At 39.1% G+C, this 15,815-nt stretch overlaps 1 protein-coding gene across 4 annotated transcripts in view; it reads right to left on the bottom strand.

Moving 5' to 3' along the window:
• The window catches only part of SLC25A13 (solute carrier family 25 member 13), a 211,344-nt gene that overhangs the window by 94,036 nt on the left and 101,493 nt on the right, over window positions 1–15,815 (bottom strand). For all 4 annotated transcript variants that reach the window (XM_077123268.1, XM_077123288.1, XM_077123296.1 and 1 more), the window contains one exon: window positions 11,858–11,997. In XM_077123268.1, the coding sequence (XP_076979383.1) occupies window positions 11,858–11,997 (140 nt within the window). The remainder of the gene's footprint in view (window positions 1–11,857; window positions 11,998–15,815) is intronic.

Here is a 15,815-nt window from a genome sequence, read left to right as displayed (position 1 = left end):
TCCAATTCAAACCCAGGCAGCCCTGCTGTACTAACATTGCTCCAAATACTTCCCTACGCTCACGGGGAGCCATGGATAATGACACTGTCAGGAGTTTGATTTAAAAATACATTTTATGCTTAGGAATCTTAATGGCTGTGAAGAAATAAAAACAACTTGCTTTTAAGTAATTCTTAACGCTCTAGATTTTTCTGTTGCTTATTTTCCATGGAAAATATTAAAACTCCTGGAAGTTTCAATTAAGGCAAAAGCCTTCTGTGCATTTACACTGTCAGGATTGTTTTGCCTGTGCGCAGTAGAGAACACGGAGGAGAGAAATGGAATCTAAAGGCCTTGCTCAGTTTTTCTTCTTTCCCATAACCCCAAGAGGCTGAGGAAGGGAAAAAACAAATAAGTAAACCTGTAGGAGCCAGCAAACAGGGGCTCTATAATATTTAAATTAGGAATAAATGATTTTTGGAATAAATTACCAGGCTCACTACTTAGAGGTAGAGTGACAAAATCAAAGCTCTCCATCTGCACTTTTAAAGCTATTGAAGAAAAATCTAACTCGTACTTAGGACTATGAAGACTGATACTTCCTGGATCTGAATCCAGAAGCAGTAAAAAAAAAAAAAACTAGGACAGAAAGCTTTTAGTAATCATGAAATAGAGCATTTGTGAAATAATGTTCATTTCAAGACAAAGGGTAGGAAAATAAATCTGGGGGGGAACAATGGGAGAATCAATAGTTATACTCCAATACTTAAGGTAAAAAATGACCTTAGGCTGGTTTTCTGTATTTCTTTAAAAAAAAGAAACTATAGGGGTCAGGTTTTCACATAATACACAAAAGTATTTAACTTTTAGAACTATTCAGCAATGAAATCTACTACCTTGTAAAGTAGCAGGTTTCCTCTCATTAGAAATATTTGTTCAACTACAGGCTGAGCAACATATAATAATTTATTCTATTTTAATAGAGGTGATTACGGAAGCAATATGATATTACAAAAATATGCGATTTGGAACAGGCAGAGGTCAAATATCAGTCTTGACACTACTAGCTAGCAGGCGTGAGAGTTGTGTCTGCATCCTAAGAGCCTCAAGTTCTCGTCTATAAACCAGGCACCATCCCACCTACTTTGCAGGGCTATAAAAACTAGAGGCCATGTATGCATGGCAGGCATTTAATAAACAGTAGCTTTTAATTTTTTGCCAAGGTGAAAGTTTTAAGGTTTAGGTTTCCCTAATGTCCTTTCCAATACAAGTTATTTGAATCTTTCCAAAAAGCACTTAGTAAGGAACAGCAGTACTGCTGAGTCATTCTGAACCAGCCACAGGAATAAAAAGATAAGGACTAGACAGGCAGAGACAACCAGAACAGCTGGCTGTTTAAGCAGCTTTCAAGAGGCTTGGGGGCTATGCCAAGAACTTCCAAGGTAGTATTTCAATAAACCTCACAATCATTCTCTGAAGTAATCACTATCTTCACCTTACAGAGAAATACCTGAATCTCAGGGACGTTAAGCAAGTAGTCCAAAGTTACACACCTAAAAAGGGGGCAAGAGCTGAGATTCAAACCCAGGTATCTCTGATTTCAAAGAAGATTCTTAACCATGAACCTATACTGCCTTGGGTAAAATCCTAAGTAAGGGGATTTGGACAGAAAAATAGAAGTTTTAAGAAAAGTTTTGGTGATAACTTGAATATACAGAAAATATATATAAGATATATCTTCAAGAAATTCTCATCTGGGATGACGGCTGAGATATGAGTGTCTACCACAAAGGTAAATAACTTAAGGGGAGAAGATTATGATGAGAAATGTGGTATGAGATAAAGAGTTTCAGTAGCGATAAACAAAATGAAGTTGGAGATATTGGTTGAAATGTAAATCTGGCAAGCACAGATAAAAGAATAGGGGGATGGGGAATAAAGCTCACATGTATTAAGCCTTAAGTGTGTGCTGTCCTCCATGGCTCAGGCATCGCCTCTGAACCCTCCCACAATCCTGTGAGTTTGCACTCTACCTCCACATGCCATTTTGTAGATGGGGAAATGAGATAAAGGGCAACTGAGATAAAGACAGAACTCCACAGGCACCCAGGCCTGTCCCAGAGCCACAAGCTTAACCCACATAAGACTACCTGATCCTTGGAGAGAGACCTATAAAAGCCGGAAGAAAGAAATCATAATTGTAGAAATATAGATCACCCCACAGTGTGAACAGAGGTCAAGTAGACTTCAAAACTCTGATGTCTATATAAGTCTGTACAGAAAATTAAAAAAGGAGTGCCTGAGACACTCCAGAACCCCCAGAGGGCTGGCAAGCTGGGAGGAGACCCCTAACAGTGCCAGGCAATGGGTGCTTCCTAAAAGCTGCTGATGGAAAAGTCAACTGAAGAGAAAGGGCTCCAATCACCTGAGGGCAGGGCCCTAGGGTGAGGGCTCCATGGCTTTCTCTAAGGCACTTAAGCTCAGACACATGAAAGGAAGCCCAATTTCTCTTTAATATTTGCCAGTGAGCTGTTTTCTAGAGCATGGTGCTTAATAAAATAGGCTTTTATTGCAGCAGTTTCCAACTACTTCAACACATTCATTCAGGCTGCTGTAGGGGGAAAAAAAATTCAAACTCTTCAAAATTGCTAGGTATACAGAAATAAGCATAGATCGGGGTTATACACTTTAGATCTAACATTCATGCACCGAATAGTCTCAGGCTTGTATTTCCTTAATAATCTCCAATTTTCAAGTGACTATATTGTGAATGCAAAAATTCTCTTCACGTCTATTCAGACATGCAAGCTTGTGCTTTGGCTTGTGAACAATTCATCAGAAACAAATAAAAAAATAGATTCTGAAAACAAGTAGCAGACCCAGATGATTTATCATAAAACCAAGAACACCAAACAAGACCCCTGCCAAGTTTGCACATTTGTGTTTGGCACATAAAACACAAAGTTTTGAAATAAAAAAAATAGAACTGTAATGGAAGTAGGAAGTTATAGATAAGGAAACAGTATAGAAGAATTTGATTTTAGGGATGGTGGTAGAAGGATTCTGGGAAATAGGTAGGTAAAATTTATTCAAACAAGAACAAAATCTATGAAGAATTGCTTAAAAAGGCGGTAACAAATTTGGCTCTATTTCAAATGAATCTGATACTACATCAAGTGTCAGAACCTGTATATTATTTAATATATAAGTATCCACTTTTTCATAATCCTATGCTAACTTATAGGAAAAAATTCTAATTAAGAGAGCCACATATTTTAAAAAGAATAAGAACAGAACATAGCAATGAAATAGGTAAGAGATAAAGACTGCCAATTGTTAACATTTTTCTGTGCTCTCCACATTCAGACTTTCAGAGTTCAAGATGAAATTTCATCCCCAATTCACTGGATGGGGACTTTTCATTAAAAGTGTCTTCAGAAGCAGGGTCACATGCAGTATTGCACACAAGCAGCACCTTGGCAGAAACCAAGAACAAAGCTTTACCAACTCCATTTCCTTGCTCTTCTGATTTAACGTTAAACGTCACAGTAGGTAGCAAGCAGCTGGGGGGATGCTGTGTGGTCTGTTCATTTTTACCAGAATGTTACTCTAAAAGCCTGCACAACAGGCTGTCCTACAAACAGCAAGCTGGCTAACACCATGGGCACAAACAGCACAATGAATCCTTGATTTCCCCTGCCCAGAGGACAGAAAGTGTGCAGTGTGAATGGAACGTGTCCTGCATCTAATTCACCAAGTGACCAGGATATTACCTCACCCCTGGTCACCCGTCTCCAAACCAGCAATGGCCTCCATTTAAATAGAAAACACAACCCAATCCACTGACGGAGCTGAGGGCCAACAACCTTAGCCACCTTTACTCATTTCATTTTAGAACATCATGTGGTTACTTTATTAATGAAACAAGTATCAAAGCTTTATTAGAGGCCCCATCTGGTCCAACTTAAACGTCAACATAAAAGGACTTGCATATTGAAAATGTAAATGCAACTGTGGTTTCTGGCTACTAAAAGTCCACGGTCTAGATATTTTAACTAATACAGATGCCAAGTTGGGGGACAGTGGGGAGGCACAAATAGCTCAGGTTATGCCATCCTAAGCAAGGAACTTGTTAACTGTCCACCATCCTATTTAAGAGAAGTAGCTTCAGTGAGCTCTTCTACAAGTGACTGGTTTCATTAACACCTGAAATCCATTATTAATTCCAAAGCTTGAGAATTTGATGTTGCTTTGGTTGAACATATTACACTGTAAAAAGGTTTTGTTTGATGAAGGAGGTGATTTCTTTTTAGTATGCGTAGCCTTTTTGGTGATGAAAATTTTCCCCCTTACATCAAGATTCCATAACAAACAGAGCAGCAAACCCTTAGTGATGGTGACTGTCAAGCCCAGAACATAACTAACTAGCAGCACTGACCCTTTGGCCTCTAGAGGGATATGTAACAACCACCAGCATCTCAGAGCTGCAGACTTCTAGCACCTACTGCTTTAACGCACAGAACCTAAACAATCAGGCTTTCCTTTTCACACAGAAAATACTTGGGCTCATCTGTATGCCACACTGAGTTATAAGCCAAAATAAAGGGTAATATGATTTAACAGAAAGAACCAAAATTGTTCAGTTGCGTCATCAGTACGAGTTTGCTTTGGCCTCTACCAGGGTTGGTGTGGGGCTCACGTGATCATGAGACAAGAGTCCTTACCAATAAGAATGGCCAGCTCGGTATGCAAGACAGCTTTGATTCCCAGGCTCTGCTTCCAACTCTATCAACTATGATTTACCTCTCTAAGTTTTATCAAAATGGGGACCTGAATTAAATGATTATAAAGCAACAACTTTTGTGACAAGGGCTCTTTGTTGGGTCAGGTAACCTCATTTTTCAATTGTACTGATGAGATGACAGAAAGGACTATTAGCCCATTTTACTGTCCTTTGCCTGCTCAAGCACATACCATGAAATGGGCTGGGTTAAACAATAGGAATTTATCTGCTCACAGTTTTGAGCTCAGGAAAAGGGTCCAAATCAAGGCATATCATCCAAGCTATGCTTAATCCCATCCAAGCAATGGTATTCTGGGACTGGCTGCCAATGATCCTTGCTCCTTAGTTTGTCATACAGCAAAGCACATGGTAGTGTCTCCAGGTCTCTCCCTTTACTTACAGGTTCCACTGATGTTCAGCTTCTGGCTGTTCCCTGTGGCTTTCTCTCTCTCTCTCTCTCTGAATTTCATTCTCTTATAAAGGACTCCAATAATTGGATTAAGACACATTCTGACTGAGGTGGGCTACACCTCAACTGAAGTAGCCTCATAAAAGGTTCTTCTTACAGGTCCTACTTATGATGGGTTCACACCCCTAGGAATGAGTTGATTAGGTTTAAGAACATGTTTTTCCAGGTACAGGCAGTTTCAGACCACCAAAGGCCCACTCTCTTCAAGTCGCTTAACTAATGGAATCCTAACTGCAAAATTTGCCTCTCCACCAGTTTAAAGCATTGCAGATTCACTGTTCCTAGAGCAATAAGAGGAAGGCCCCTGGAAAAGAAAATATTTCTTGGCTCTACTAAATGGGGAGAAGAATTCTTCAGAAAATTCTGAGTCAGTGGGGGCCATATTAGGGGCACTACAATAACATCCTAACTCCAAGAAACTGAGGCAAGGAGGCAGAGTCGACTGTGTTCACCGACACACATGCAAACAGCTGTTATGTGCAAAGGACAACCCTTGTCCTACCGCACCCCCCAGCTCAACAAAGGAAACCACTGTGCACCCCTTGCCCACACCTGATACCCAGAGTCAATCCTGACTTCTGCAAATCCTTAACCATACCTATCCTATTAAATCACCAACCCTTGCAGGTCTACCTCCTAAATTTCTCTTGAATTCATTTACTTCAGCCTATCACCAGCACATGCATACCTCATTCTACTGCACTTTGCAGATACTGCTTTTTTTTTCTTTAAACAAATTGAAGGTTTGTGGCAACCCTGAGTCAAGCAAGCCCATTGGTACCATTTTTCCAATAGCATGCGCTCACTTTATGTCTCGGTGTCACATTTTAATTAAGGTATGTACATTGTCTTTTTAAAATACATAATGCTATTGCACACTTAATAGACTACAGTGTAGAGTAAGCATAATTTTTATATGCACTGCGAAAACCAAAAACTTTGTGTGACTTGCTTTATTGCGGTACTCACTTGACTGCAGTGATCTGCGTGCTCCATCCGCCTAACTCAGGCCATAGTTACTTCACTCTTGGATTAGAAAGTGACCAACAGGTCTCCCTTTCCTCAGTCAGGTCCATCTCTACCCCATTTTCCAAACAATACCCAGAGTGGTCCTTCTGAAACACAAATCTGATTATGGATTTCTCTCCAGGCTTCCCATCTGCCTCAGAATGAAGACCTGAAGACCTGTGCTTTTAAACAGACAGTTGTCTAGTTTAGGTTGATTTTCTCGAAGTGTGGTCCCTGGAACATCACAATTCAGGATGCTTGCTGGAAAGGCAGTTTCTTGGGCTCTAACCAAGACCTTCTGAATCAGATCCATGAGGAAGAGGGACCCAGGAAACTACATTGTAAAAATAAGCCCCTCAGATAATTTTTACACTAAAATTTGAAACACACACCTACAGATTTAGGAAAACTAAATTCAACTCCAGTTCTACAGGTCTGATCTTGAACACACCCAGAAAATCTAAGTTTTTGTGTGCTCATCTTTCATATGGAAATAATGGCCACTGCCTTATTTAGCTCCTAAGGTAACTGTAAGGGCAAATACAAGTAAAAGCACTTTCTAAGCCAGAAATTTCTATGAAAGGTAATTAGTAACAACATTTTTATAGTTAAGATGGTTGGATTTGGTAGCAATCCTAGACTTCTGGACCCTAAGGTTGAAGCCACTGGAAATTCGTGTGTATAGATTATTTTAAAACTCTAATAATCAATATGCGAAATACATACCCAATAAAAACCATCAATGAGCAATAACTGGAAATGAAAGAATCATCCACCCAACCCTCTATTGTTGTCCATATCAGGTAATTAATGGGTAGGGGTCAGGAAAGCTAAACGTCCTGCAATACATGACCAGGTACCCCAACTGAGAAACACAGCCCCTTCTAGAACATAAAATAACTCTGTAGCATTGGCGCTGGAGGCAGTATGTGTCTTCGTAATGGTAACATCATATTTTAAATTCCTGGCATGCCTGGGATCTTATATAAGAAGTTAAACACCACAGCAGTTGCTCTTTACTTCTCTGGGGTATCCTTTGGGGACCTAAAGAAAGCTACAGGCCCTCTGCTCAGCAAATTACCTATAAATACAAAATTTTACCCTAGAATCTGTTTATTTTTGCATATAATGAGGGATGATAATTACATCTCAGGCTATTAGGAAGACACCTTTCTCAGAAATACAATATTTAAATGTACTTTGTAAATTATCAGGATTGTACAAATATTAGTTATAATGAGTACTTTCATTTTTCTGAAAGTAAGTGAATACTGACCTGAAAGAATAGTTGGGCAGAAGAGTAAAAAAGGCCTTTTCACTCCATGTTGCTAGCTGCAAACCACATCTACTCAAGTTTTTAAAAATAGGCAAAGGATCTGAACAGACATTTCTCCAAGGACAATATACAAAGCACAATCCCAAATATGCTCAAGAAAAGATGCTCAAGATCATCAGTCATTAGGGAAATGTAAATCAAAGCCATCAATGAGATATCATAAACAGCCTCTGAAGTGAAAGGCCTTCGCCTCCTCATCTCTAAAATGGGACATTATGACTAAATGACCTTCATGCCCCGACCTGGTTCTTTAAGTTCTCAGTTTGGGTGGCTGCTCTAACCATACTTTAATGCCGTTTCTGGGTTTTTATCTCCCTTTAACAGTTTTTGCCACCAAAGGGCAAACCCTTTGGTGTGAATTTCATACCTGCTGCAGTTGCTCCTTTTGAGCTGCTCTCTGCCCTTTGCACAAGGCCTCTCAGCAAGCCTCATGCCGGACCGGCTGCTGCTGAATCAGGAAGCTTGCCCTACGTGATCAATAATCACAGCACAAAATTTACTTCCAACCAAGGCAGAGAGTGTCATGTTTATACAATTCATAAAAAGGTATTGTATCAGTTATAGGATAAGAAAATTTCTCCAGATTGTCTCCTAAAAAATTCATCCAACCAGAAACTGTAAAATAAGAGCTCTGTTCTAGGAGCTGAGAGTGAGGTACACGGAGAGTTTTATAGAGTATTTAAAACTGCACCCACATACCCACATATAAAATCGATTCACATTCAGACATACAAACTCATTTATGCATTAAGTGGCGATGACAGACATAACTGGGGATAAAGAAACAGTAGCAGTGGATGCAACAGGATTAAGAATGGAGTGAGGGGAACAGTGCCCCACTCCCTTTTAAAATCCTTCCCTACCAAAGAGGGAAGAAGGTATCCTTAGTGCCCCTGCCACTTGCGTCAACATTATCACTCAGGTGCAAAGTAACGATAAGGCCAGTTTAACAATTCAAAGGATATAAAATTGATTTTCCATGCGATGACTCTTATAACCAAAATACAGAAAACAAGTCTCCAACTCACCATCCACACGAGCTACCACGTGACCACTGCTCCCTCAGCAGGCGGGCACAATGCCCAGACCAAGCACAGAAGAATCAGAACCAAAGAAAGCCTTCACCGCCACATGGGGGCTTACAGCAAACTCACACTTGCCTCGATATAATAAAGCATTCATTAAATGAAGACAGGTTTTTAGACATCTGAACTTACTGAGGATGGCACCACCCCCCATGTCACACACACACACAAGCATGGGTAATACACACAAACGTGAGGCATGAGTTGGTTGGAATCAACCTGAGCAGCCTTCTAGGGACACTTGGGGAACACAGCAGTGTAGTCTCTCCGCCCAATTCTGGTTCCCTGAAACCACAAGCCCTTCTCAGCACTCCCTGCGGCCACGCCCCTTCCTCCTCAGGTGAGAGGCGACAGCATGTAAGGTGGCAGCCCTTTCACATCTCAAGCAGCCAAGCATCTACTTTCATAACCTTGGCGCCAGTGTTCCTGAGCCCTGCCTTAGAGCTGAAAGGCAGGAGCATGCTTGACAAAGCTAGAGCCCGAAACAGGAGATTCAATTCACTTACATCTTTAAGAAGCTACCTGCATCCCAGAAAAGAGCCCAAAGGAAGCAAAGGGTTTGAAGCATTGGGAAGTAACCCAATGACAGACATCAAACCTGGCATTTCGTAGACATTCACTAGGTAAAGCCTGTTACCACCCATTCATTCATTTCAATCTGGGCCTGGAATGGGACACAAACGCAAAGCCCCAACAGAAATAATTACCCACCACGACCACTTTAATCTAGAAAAGTTTACCATTTGCATTCTGACTATAAAGTCAAAATCATCCTACGCAGAACACTGTGGGATGTTTCCATTTGCTATTATGGCACAGAGTGAAATCTAAATGAATGTTGTACAAGTTGCAGCTGGAAGCATAACTAGGGATCCATGAATCATCTCATCTTTGACTCTGGCCTCCTATCTTGAAGAAGGCCTAGAAGCTGCTGTGAGTGATTGTATAGTCGATTCAATTCAGCATAATTGATACTTGCTTAAAGAGAAATGCGATCATTCTTACTATTGCTAAAATCCCATTAAGACTACAAGTTAATTAGGCTGTGTTCCATAAAGTCAATTTGAGGCATTTGTCTCAATTGCATTATTGTAATTATTCCTCATCAAAACGAATACCGCCTCCTACTGCGCGCCAATGTCTTGTGTAAACAGCAGCAAAAATCCAACAACCCACACTCCATTCTTCACCTGAGTTAAGTTTATGTTTATATAAAACTGAAAACAGGGATTCATCAACATTAACACATGTTTTTAAAAAATACAAAAGCAAGTTTAAGACATCTTGTTTTAAGTTGCCACAAGTCCAAGAAAAAGAAAGCAAACTAAACTGCATGACAAATTCTATACACCATAAAAATACCATTTAAAAGGCAAGTCAAAAAGAAAAGCACCTGTTTAGGTTAATCTAGTAAATATGCTAGTGCCTAAGAACTGCTACAAAAAACAAACAAACAAAAAAACCCAGGGCTGCATGTGTGTGCATGCGTGTGTGTGTGTGTGTGTGTGTGTACACTCAGGTATTTGCCACCTCCACCTCACAATTGTGTTTTTAGCTACTCCTTAAAAAGATCTGGCAAAGTCTTGAGAACAAGGAAGAAACAGGGCATTTCCAATGATATTTCTAATAACAAAAATAATAGGTGGATTCCTTAGCAAGTTTTTCTTCAGAACCCATTATTTAAATATAACCAAATCCCCTTAATGAGTGTTTCAAAAATTATAATCATGTGAACCTTGAAGATATGTTGAGCGAAATAAGCCAGACACAAAAGGACAGATATCGTATGATCTCAATGATCTGAAACAATTAGGACAAGCAAACTCACAGAGTCCGAATTTAGAACATAGGTTACCAGGGGATGGGATAAGAACGGGGAATGGAAAATTAAGGCTTAAAAGGTACAAGGTTCCTATCTGGAACAACAGAAATGTTTTGGTAATGGATAGGCGTGATGGCAGCACAACAGTGTGAAAACAAATAACTACCGAAATATATATCTGACTATGATTAAAAGAGGAAATATTAGATTGATTATATAACAGAATAAAAAATTTTTTAAGAACCATGAACTGCACTTCACAGTGAACCCTAAGTTAAACCATGGACCTGACTTAATAAATAGTACAATTTTTAAAGTATGCTACTATCAATTGTTACAAATGTTTCACACCAATGCAAGGTGTTGGTAGTAGCATGGTATAAGGAAATTCTATACTTTATACATGAGTGTCCTGTAAACCCACAGCTCCTTTAATAAAGAAAAAATAAAAATTTAAAAACAGTGAAAAAATTATGATCACCAAATCAAATGCAAAAAAAAACACAAAGGGAACAGTTAATACATAGAACTATCTGTCATAGAGATATAGACCTCCACTGACTATTTGGAAACTAAAACTTTTTTTAAATTATGCCTAAGAAAAATTAAACTACCATCACATTTTGTTCATACTCTTCTGCTGGCATCACTGGTGGGCCAATGGAATGGTGGTAATGGAGGATGGGGGTGAAGAGAGCCATGAGAGACTGGCTGGGTCGGGGAAGACGTACCCAGAAATGTAGACAACTCCTACAGGGCTTAACCCTGTTCTAAGGCAAGCAAGAGCCTTCAAAATGATGGTTCTCAAACTGCTGCACATTAAAGGCATTTGAGAAGCTGTAATATCCCAACAGCCAGTCTGCACCCCAGTTAAATAGAATCTCTAGAGGTGGGATCCAGAGCACAAGAGTTTAAAAAGCTTTCCAGGTGATCTCAATATGCAGCCAAGTTTGGGACTCAGTGCCTGAGATTTGAAATTACTCAGGTGAAATACTTCTACAGTTTGATGCTGATAATGGCATCTTCCTATTTCTCAGGGCAAAGCTAAGTATGATCAATAGTAGCGGAATGAGTCACAAGCCAAGAGTTTAAGGTCCTGACTTCTGTCACCTTGGGCTAATACCTTGATCTTCCTGGGGCTTCAATGTGTATTCCTCTTAAACCTGAAGGAGTTCAACTACACAATCCATGAGTCCATTTAATTCTATGGCTCCTACATACTACTATAGAAATATCTCTAAATGTATAGTTTGGCCAGGATTAGAATATTCGCAATAAATCAAAATTGAGTTCAAGTCAAAGTATCATTTGCTCTCAGTTTGTTCCCAGTTTTACTCAGACTTACTCTTTTTAACTTTTTAAGCGCTAGACTCACAAGTAAAAATTGAGTGAATTCCGCATACGTCAGGTGTCTTTTTCTTTCTTTTCCAAAATGTAGTTGCACAAATTCTGAATCCCAGTTAAATGGAATATGTTGATGAATTGTGGTCTGACCAAAAACTTGCTTTACATCCTCTGAAAAGAGAAAAGAAAAGTTATTTAAAATAAAAGCAAGTCAGGTTCTTCCTTATAAAACTTGTTATTAACTAAATAAATATTGCTGCTTTCTCCTTAAAAACCACACCACAATTTCTAAAAAAACATATAGATTATAAAACCACAACTGTGCCAATTTGAATCTGTTGTGGACCCCAGAAAAGCCATGTCCTTTAATCCTCATTCAACATTGCTGGGTGGGAGCTTTTTTATTATTCCCATAGAGACGTGACCCACCCAGTTGTGGGTAGTAACTTTTTTTTTAATCCATATTTTTATTCATCTGTCCATACCCTGGGTATAAGAAACATCAGAAACAAGGCTCCCTCAATCACACAGTCATATTGTAAACGTTATATCTTTATACAATCATCTTCAAGAAACTAGGCTACTGGAACATAGCTCAACAGTTTCAGGTACTTTCCTTCAGCCACTCCAATACACTATAAACTAAAAAGGGAAATCTATATAATGCATAAGAATAAACTTCCAGGATAACCTCTAGACTCTGTTTGAAATCTCTCAGCCACTGAGACTTTATTTTGTCTCATTTCTCTCTTCCCTCTTTCGGTCAAGAAGTCTTTCTCAATCTCTTGATGCCAGGACCTGGCTCATCCCAGGCTTTCTGCCCCACATTGACAGAGAGATTTACACCCCTGGGAACACCCCATGTAGGAGGGAAGGCAGTAAGTTCACTTGCTGAGTAGACTTAGAGAGAGAGGCCACATCTGAGCAACAGAAGAGGTTCTCTGGGGGTGACTCTAAGGCCTAATTTTAAGTAGTCTTAACCTAACCTTTGCAGGAATAAGTTTCATACCGGCAAACCCCAAGATCAAGGACTTGGCATATTGATTTGGTTGTTCCCACTGCTTGAGAAACTATTAGAAATTCTACAAATCAGGATGTTGAAAATTCCTTTCTCCCCATTTCCCCAAGGGGACTTTGCAAAGACTTCTGGACTCACTGCCCAAATCACTCTGGGATTTATAGGGGCATCACACTAACCTGGACAAACCAACAAAATTGTACTCCCTATTCAAGTTTCCATGTACTTATGATGGTCAACTAAACTGACCATAAGTTAAATTAGGAAATGCATTACCAAAAATATAATTTTGTACCCAATAAACATCTCTCCCTTTAGTCTCACTGAGAAGTTGAGGTTTTAAAATATAGACAATATCATCTTTTACCCAGTCTTCTAGTATACCTTAGTCCTATGCATATCAGTTTCATTTATATCTCTCTTTGAAGTCTGATCCATTTTTCAACTTTTTAACAGTTCCTGTAATGGGTACTGCTCATTTTCATAGCTTCAGAGCTCAAACTTAGGTTACACAAGTACTGTGGGTGGTAACTTTTGATTAGATGGTTTCCATAGAGATGTGTCTCCATCCATTCAAGGCAGGGTTGCTTACTAGGGCCCTTGAAGAGGGAACCATTTTGGAAAAAGTTTTAGAGGCCATAAAGCCAGAGACCTTTGGAGAAGAAGGAAAATGCCCCCAGGGGAGCTTCACAAAACAAGAAGCTGGGAGAGAAGGCTAGCAAATTTCCCACATGTGCCCTTCTAGCTGAGAGAGAAACCCCGCACTTCACCAGTTTTTCTTTAGCGAAGGTAACCCCTTGTTGGTGCCTTGATTTGGATATTTTCATAGCCTTGCCTTAATCCGGACATTTTCACAGGCTTAGCACTGTAAACTTGCAATGTAACAAACGTAACAAACTCCTCTTTTTAAAAGTTGTTCTGTTTCTGGTATATCACATTCTGACAGTTTGCAAACTAAAACAATGGCAGATACAAAAATCAAATCTTCATGAAATCAGTCAAAATATAACACTAATAATCTCACCAAAAAAAACTGGGGATGAAGGGGTGGGTTCAGAAGAAGTCACACAAAGGCTAAAAGGCACTAGGAAAAAAAGTTATAAAATAAAACTATCTTTTTTTTATTACAACATATATTGACTATTTTCTAGGCACAAGGGGCAGAATTCAATCTTTAGTAGTATGACACACACACACACACACAAGCACAAATTAACACTAACATTACAGATTTGGGGGAGGATTTAGAAATCAATTACATAAGAATGTGAAGTTCATATTCAATGTCACTAAACTTCTATTTGAGGTTTGAAAAATCCAACAACTTTTCAAAGCTATACTTGGAGATGAATAAACAAGGGAAATGAGAGGAAACGGCAATGGTCTAATTTTTAACTCTGTGCTGGATGCTTTTGACTTGAAGTAACTTCTCATACAATTTAAATAAGCCCTTTCAAGAGGGACTACAGATGTACAAATACTGATCCATCATCTCTTCTTAGCCTCCTCTACAAAACTAGAAAAGGACAGACAGAAAAGAATATGAAAAGCAAAGAAAAAATATGAAAACAAATTATGTCTCTTCCTTGTTGTATTAGTTAGGGTTCTCTAGAGAAACAGAATCAACAGGGAACACTTGCAAATATAAAATTTATGAAAGTGTCTCTCGTGACCATAGGAATGCAGAGTCCAAAATCCACAGGGCAGGCTGCGAAGCCGATGACTCCAATGGATGGCCTGGATGAACTCCACAGGAGAGGTTCACCAGCCAAAGCAGGAATGGAACCTGTCTCCTCTGAGTCCTCCTTAAAAGGCTTCCCATGATTGGATTTAGCATCACTAATTGCAGAAGACACTCCCCTTTGGCTGATTACAAATGGAATCAGCTGTGGATGTAGCTGACGTGATCATGACCTAATCCTATGAAATGTCCTCATTGCAACAGACAGGCCAGCGGTTGCCCAATCAGATGAACAGGTACCACAACTTGGCCAAGTTGACACCTGTCCCTAACCATGACACTTGTCAACAGGAGTATGGGGAAAACATAAATTATTATACTAATTATTTTTTTCCTGGCCTTCACATCTTTAAATACATCTAACAATTCTGATCATTTTATGAACAGCTGCGCATGATACATTTTTTTTGTTGTTGTTTTTGGCTTCTATTTTCAATTAAAGGAAAAAAAGAAAAAGAAAATTTTCTTTAAACCTCAATAGAGTGCTGAAAATTCTGGTCCGTATTTCTACTGTTTCCCCTAAATTTCATACCTCCACCCCCATTATACCCACAAAGTTACTGTTCTATGCTTCAGAGTTTGCAGAAAATTTTAAAGACTTGCCATGAAAAAAACAGCAGTACCATCATCAACCTAAGATCAGGTGTGTATTTGCACAGAGGAGGTAGTAAAAGTCAGAATTATACCAGGCATAAATTTTATAATTTATCCTCATAGCATCAGACTGGCCCTGATGAGGATAATAAAAGCCTAAAAGTATAACCCTCAATTTTCTTGAATTTATTCTGACTCCTACACTTTCAGGATAAAAGAGACAGGGTATAAGAAAAATGAAGTGAATCAAGGATTAGGACTTGAAAAAAAAAAAAAATAAAGATACTTTCAGAGGATCTGATCAAGGGTCAATAAAAATCAAGTATATAGGAGACGCTCTTCAAGTCTCCTTCCAGCTCTAAAACATGTGAGAAGAAATTATCGACCTGAAGTTCAAATACTTGGGTTCAATCCTGCTAATAAGAGCAGCTATCATTTCTTTAACACTTGCTGCATACCAGGCATTGTTCTAATGGCTATACATGTTAAATCCGCTAATATCGTGTAGTCTTTCTTCAGTAAAATGGATATTAATCTATAAAATCTTTAGCCTCTTTCTAATTCTACATTTCTGTACTAAGCAGGCCTAATAGAGATTCAAGGAAGGCCGCCACAACATTCTAATCTAGGCCAATA

The sequence above is a fragment of the Tamandua tetradactyla genome, chromosome 1, assembly GCF_023851605.1.
Source record: "Tamandua tetradactyla isolate mTamTet1 chromosome 1, mTamTet1.pri, whole genome shotgun sequence".
NCBI lineage: Eukaryota > Metazoa > Chordata > Mammalia > Pilosa > Myrmecophagidae > Tamandua > Tamandua tetradactyla.
Note: the sequence above shows the minus strand (reverse complement) of the source record. Positions and strands in the feature narration are given on the sequence as shown.